This window comes from Rhagoletis zephyria, unplaced genomic scaffold (genome assembly GCF_001687245.7).
Source record: "Rhagoletis zephyria isolate East Lansing unplaced genomic scaffold, Rhagoletis_zephyria_1.1 Rzeph_scaffold_05719, whole genome shotgun sequence".
NCBI lineage: Eukaryota > Metazoa > Arthropoda > Insecta > Diptera > Tephritidae > Rhagoletis > Rhagoletis zephyria.
The window spans coordinates 13,308-20,183 of NW_016162802.1; the positions used below are offsets into that span (position 1 = coordinate 13,308).

Here is a 6,876-nt window from a genome sequence, read left to right on the forward strand (position 1 = left end):
TTATTGATTAAACAAATAACTACTTATTTCTTACAAGTTTATTTCTCGCATTTTGTAATTTTTATCTTCCAACCATCAAATTCAATTTTGTGATTTGCGTAAATGCCAACCAGCTGTTTTTGATCAGCTGTTTCCCTGTTGGCAAAAATTTTTCCAACAGAAACTAACAGCTTCCCCTCAAAATGAAATGTCACTTTGCTCTCTCAATTTCCCCTACTTTGCAAGTTTTTTGCGTACGCGAACGCAAAAACCTGTAAGTTTTGGTTAAACTTGAACAATTAACAGCTACGCGAACGCACCTACTAATAGCAGTAGATATCGTTTGCGAGCTATCGCACGCGATGAACTGTCAAATAGTTTTACAGCTTGTTTGAACCAAGGCGAATTTATACAAGGTGGTGTTCAAGGCGTATTTAACAAGGTGGTGTTGGCCGTATATAAGTAAAAAATTACACTAACAAATTATACGCTGATGTCCATACTGTCATTGGTATGAGTTACAACAAACACATCATTTTGACGTAATGGCCTCTACGGCGAAAAACTCAGCTGTCGCCCCAACACCACCTTGTTTAATACACCTTGGTGGTGTTACTAGCGAATTTGGGTTTTCGCCGCGGTACTTCCCAATGTCAAAATGATGAGGCGAATTCATATTACAATAAACACATCATTTTGACATTAAGTACGACGGCGAAAATCTAAATTCGCCATCAACACCACCTTGTATAAATTCGCCTTGGTTTGAACTTTGAATTTTTATAAAGTTGTGTGTTTTCTATAAAATATATGCTCAAAACCACTCAAAACAACGTGCAGTATATTAATTTTCGTCATGTCTAATGTACTCGTAAGCACTTTTTGAATTGAAATCTGCGGTTAAATAAATGCCAAAGTACCTACAAAAATTTATCTGCGTTTCGCTTGCGATGAAGCTGACAGATCTCCTGCGATGGCTGTAAGCAGGCTCGCCGAATGGAAGGGGAAAAGGGTAAATCACCGGGCCCGGGCTTTTGCGGTTTTTGTCACACGGTAGCTCTTAACACATCGACCTGGCAACACCCCTATATGTCAATTGTTCTATCGGAAATGTTATCAATATATCGACAGCGCAGCCAGCCACCATGCAAGACGGACGGACGGTCGTGAGCAGAGCGCTGGCGAAACAACAACAAATGCGCTATGACACACACGACAGACACACATAAAAATGAAAACGACGAACGTCGACGGCAACGACGATTGACGGTCGACTGTCGACACGACGGTGAACCAAGTGAAATAAATCGCTAAATTCCTGCGGCAGAAATAAAGCTTGTCAAAAATTCATAGCAAATTTTTATTTTGGTTATAATTTACAACGAACAAAATGGTAAGTGTGCGTGTAGATAGAATCTCACTAAAATCTATAGCTAGCCAGGGCTACAATAGCCAATTGATAGCTCGTTCGGTACCTGTCGCTAGATAGGTAGGTGTCTATGTGAAAAGACGGACAGATTTTATGATATGCAAATAAAAAAAAAATGCAAGTTGAACAATCTGTATGGCTCATATGCAGCGGAGCCCTAAGTTTCCGCAAAATGGAAGCATGGAACTGCAGTTATGGGCGCACTTCTATATTGCCAACATCTAAAATACATACATATGGGTATGTGCATACACAGTGCATACATAAGTGGCACGTTGAGTTTGGGAAGAGTGAGAAATTTGCCGGGTGACGTCTGGCAACTGAAACGAACCGCTCCTGAGCTATCTCTGTCGATTTGCTGGTGAAATGTTTAGTTATATGTACAACGACTTTTTTGGTGGGTGGCAGAGGGGCAGGAGACGTGGCCCCCAAACCCGCTCTAAACGAAAGAGGATGGACCGCGCTTTATGAAAAGTCACCCCTTCTCCCCTCACCCACCACAGACCACTAGAAAGCTGTTTGAAAATAGGGAAAATCGGATTTTTTCAAAAAGGATTACACATAACCTTCACTAGGTAGAATTCTCCTTTCTGTGTTGCTGAAGAAGAGGGCTGAACACCTTTTGCAGAGCACACCTTTCTGCGTAGGCGGCTCTCGGCCGCTCTTAGGGATTATATCCCCCTTCTGTCTTGACGAAGAATTGGGGCTGGCCACCTTTTGCAGATATATTTCGTGGATATTTTTTGTGTTTGACAGCTCAGCTTGGAAATTTGCAAAAAATGCCATATTTCAAACCGGAATTATTAATAAATTATGTAGTGCACAGATATAGTAAATTAGTATTTTTTAAACAAAGCGTTAACTCTTGTCTACAAGTGTGTGTACAGGTTTCCTGATTCGGGTCACGCGTTTGGGCCCAGCAACCCAAAATCGTTGTACAAATAACTAATTCATACCCATTTGCTATTTTGTGTACCTACTGTATACGTACAATCTACGCTGCCCCTTGGGCTAAACTCTGATATGGTGTGGTATTTTATGTTTGTGCGCATAGATTTACATTCTGTAAATACGATAATTACTTTGTATTGATATTCAAAGAAGTATTTTCGTGTGAAATATCCAGTTCTCGCCTTTTTTCGTTTCTTAACTTCAAGGTTTTCAATATTTTATTCAAGGATCGTGTAACGAAACCGCAAAAGAAGATGCTCATTACACTCCTGCGTGAAACCAAATATATGGAGGGGAAAAAGGAGAAGGAATGGTATTGGGAGAAGATACAGGCGGCGCTAAATACAATCGGACCAAAGAAGACCATAATACAGTGGAAGAAGGTAGGTGACGGTGGCATTTGATGGTAATGGTAATGGCGATAACAATATTCTATTAGGTATGAAAAAAAAACCTATTAAAACATTAAATTGGGATAAATCAGTAATTTGCTATGGATTTTACAAAAATTTGAAAGTAGTAATTGCCTATAGGGTGATAGTATGAAACTTTGTTAACACTTTAATTCCCTTGCCGTCAATCTGACCGTTTTCTATTTTTCATACACACAGTGCTGGCGGGATATGCGTTTGACTACGCGTAAGAAACTTGCCGAGCTGAAACGTTGCCAACTGGCAGGAGGTTCCCCGCCTCCGGGAATTGAGCTAAACCAAGAGGATAACGACATTATCGATATTGTTGGCACCGAATATTTCTATGAGGAAATGAATGGCGAATTAAAACCGGAGAACTTCATGTCTGGCTTCGATTATGTACCCGAACATTTTTGTGATGCAATCCTAACAGCTGCCGCTGTATCCAACGGTCAGCAACAGCACATGCAGCATCAAAAGGATCAGCAACATGCGGCACAACAACAGCAGCAACAACAACAACAACAACAACAGCAACAGCAGCAAGATCATACGAATAATGATGGCGAAACAAATGATGCACCCGGTTCGTCTAATCACACCGACACGCATGGCGGCTCATTCCAGACTCCCGGCGTTAGCATGCAATCACATAACGGTGACCATGTCTCGGGTAGTAGCTCGTCACAGCAACACAATTCCATGCCACATCTGCAGGCGTTTCACGGTGGCTTGCATTCGCATTTGTTGCGTCGCCAGCAGCATGCTGCTGCTGCAATGCAGCGTGAATCTGCATTCGAGGAAAAACTCTTGCAATTTATGCAAGATGCCTTTCCAAAGAAAAGCAAAAAACGTAAGAATCGTGATCCGGATAAGCTGTTTTTACTTTCGCTCTACGAGGAGATTAAGCGTGTGCCCGAAGAGATTCGCCTTGATGTAAAGGGTGAACTCATACAGGTGCTAAAGAAATACCAGAAGAAGGCACCGGTTAAACAGGAAAAACCCCAGTCGCAAACACATACACAGTCAGCATCGTCGTCGTCGAGCAAGCAAAGCTCTTCTACGGCAAATGATAAAATACAATTAGCGCAACATACACAACTATCACATAGCATGTATCAGCTGCAGAAGAAATATGATAAGAATGAAAAGGAAGCCTCGCCGCAATCACAAGTCGAACGTGTTTCCGCATCGGCTGTTGCACTACATGCTCAACAACAATTGCCACACGCGCTATTCCAATTGCAAAAGAAGTATGACGAGGGTGCCGAGAAGGTACATCAACAGAATGAGCAACGCAAACATGTTGATGGTAACCACCAACAGCACAATAGTCATCAGCAGGCGCCGGCACCACCCACCAGTGAACAGCATTTGCATCATCCACAAATGGCACATGGCATTATGTTCCCATTGCCACAAATACGCAACGAGCAACCCACAGCACAACAGCATCATACACATAACCCACATCAGCAACAGCCGCAACATAACCCACACCAACAGCAGACGCAACAACATCATCCGCCCACCATATTTGGCACATCGGCCGCCTCCAGTGCCATGAGTACCGAGCGGCCAGCCATGGCGTATGAGAATGTCGGATGAATGCTGAGCCGCCTATGGGAAGCGGCATGCGAGGGCCGCATGCCGGTAACGACGACGTCGACGACAATGGCGGCGCTCGCAGATGGGGAGACATGAAAGGGGAATGTTTACCGGACAAGTTCTACATGTACATATAATATCTACTAAACATACAATGCTAGTATACAATATTAAAAAAGAAAGAAAAAATATATATAATTAAAATAACTCGAAATCACTTATATAAATATGCATACATATAATACAATATAATTGTTAATATTTGTAATGAACGTTTTGCTGTATTTCTATTCTTTCAATTAATTTTAAAGCGCCAATTCTGCCAATACAAGTACATACGGACATGCATAATTGTGATCGCAACTTCATTGATATGTTGAGGATTGTCGCATACGGCGCGAATGCAAAACAAATTAAAGGGATTTATCAATTGTGTTGTCAGGTGTGTTACTGAATGCATTTAGCATTGTTAGATGCTTTTTGAAAAACAAGGAATAACAGGTCTAAATATGACCTATTACTATGCAAAGTGTTTTGTAAATTATGCAAAAACATTCGAAGCCTAGGGGATGGGTTCACAGCTGGTAAATGGGATTGCTATAGCACGAGTTATAATTAGTGACACAGTACATAGTGTGTAACTATGTATGTAGATTAGCACATGTTTGTGTGCTTTTATTATTTGTATCACTCATTTTTATATGAAGATGCAATTTTTTACGTAGTCATACTCTTACAAAATATGTACCGGTATATATGTAAATACTTACATATTTTTTTTTATATTTTTACAAATAGAAAACCATAACCATAAAAATAGCAGTAAAACGCGGATACGAACAAATTCCTATTGGCAATTTATTTTGTATAATATGCATGTAAACACCAGATGTAACTAGGTAAATAATAATTGAAGGGGTCAAGGGCTTTTAGCTAAATGTAGTTGCGCTTGGATGCCTTCCACTTAGAAGTGATTCAAAAGAAATCCCACCGATTTAAATATTTATACATATGTATGTATGTATATAAACTGCGAAGAAAAAACATGTTTACTTTTGTTTAAACTTGTATTTAAGATACGTTAGAGTATTTATGAAAATTTTCTTGCTGAGTCAATACAAGTAAAAATCTTTAACAAAAGCGACTTGGTGAAATTTAATAATAATTCCTTAAGAAAAATTTTAAAAATTCGGTATCAATTCTTTGTGGTTATCTGGAATTAAGTTGAATTAGTTAGAAATTTTAGAAGAATTTTGGGCAGAACTTGTTTTTTTTTACTATTTAATTAGAGAGAAGGAAAGGTTGCATTATACAATGATTATTTTCAGTTGTTTGTCTTATTTTATTTGTATTTATTTATGCCATTCTGTTTTTTTTTTTATTTAATTTGTATGGGTTAATTTTAATTTTGTAATAGGTATTTCATATTTATTTAATTTGTTGATATTAATTGAATGAAACAAATTATCGCAGATTAACATACACACATACAGATAACAAATTGTATTATCGGTGAATGAGTTAATAAATTTCGTAATTAATGGCTACCTTACATCGATGCCCTGAAAGGGCGGAGCTCATAAAAACACATTTGCATTTAAACAACATTTATATAGTAGAAATAAACAATAATTTGTACAGTTTTGTGCGAAAAGCTAGCAACACGAGGGTGCTCATCGACAAAAGCTAACTTTCTAATTAAGAATTGCAGTATATTTGTATGCAAATTTCTTTTTATTGTCGACGTAAATTGAATGTGGGCAGTGGAAAGCCGTTTTAGCAGCAATCAGCATCCAGGCGCATGAAAGCAACGCGCTTTGTTGCCTAAGCAAATATTGTGATGATAACTGTAATTATTTGCTTTGTCTTAACGTGACAAATTTCTAGCAGATTGTATTTTTTTAAGATTATATCGCAGGTACAAAAGCTATTTTTGTACAGTACTAATTGGATATTCGGAACAAAAAGTATTGTGTCAAAAAAAAAGCTCCTCTCTTCGCAAACTAAAACATGCGAATCATAGAAAAAGTGTATGACGTGCGAATAATCTTAAATTAAATTATTGGCGTTCATAATTTTGCAACATTCAACTTCAGAGACTCAGATGCTCCCAGTAAAGGAACACAAATTGCTGAGCAATCAGTTCCTGGTCAGCTGCTACCGACGTAGACAATTGCTAAATGCAGAGCCTCCGCATAGGCAAGTCAAAAGATATTTTCACCACCTGAAGGACGATATCCAGGATTATATGCAACGACCACTGAACCCGACGCTGTAGAGGTAGGCGACAAACGGCATTCATAGAGAGACCAACATTAACACTTGCCCCATGAATGTCGGTATTGGAGTTCAACCACCACCTATCGTAGTGAAATTTGGAAGAGGAGAAGTGGTATCATTTCGAAATATGGAATCCCTCAGGGCTCAACTACTTCTGATCGCACTCCTACGAGAGGATATCTGCAGATATAGAGAAATACCTCCATTTGCGCCCCT

At 39.2% G+C, this 6,876-nt stretch overlaps 1 protein-coding gene across 2 annotated transcripts; it reads left to right on the plus strand.

Annotated features, from left to right (window-relative positions):
• The first annotated feature begins 1,102 nt into the window (after nt 1-1,102).
• On the plus strand, nt 1,103-5,432 carry LOC108372401 (putative mediator of RNA polymerase II transcription subunit 12). Of its 2 annotated transcripts, none has more exons than XM_017628065.1 (3): nt 1,103-1,372; nt 2,566-2,742; nt 2,971-5,432. In XM_017628065.1, the coding sequence occupies exons 1-3, from the start codon at nt 1,370-1,372 to the stop codon at nt 4,378-4,380; spliced, it is 1,590 nt and encodes a 529-aa protein (XP_017483554.1). In that variant the 5' UTR covers nt 1,103-1,369; the 3' UTR covers nt 4,381-5,432. The 2 variants fall into 2 exon arrangements, with proteins under 2 accessions (XP_017483554.1, XP_017483555.1); XM_017628066.1 differs by having other exon boundaries at nt 2,587-2,742.
• The last annotated feature ends 1,444 nt before the right edge of the window (nt 5,433-6,876 follow it).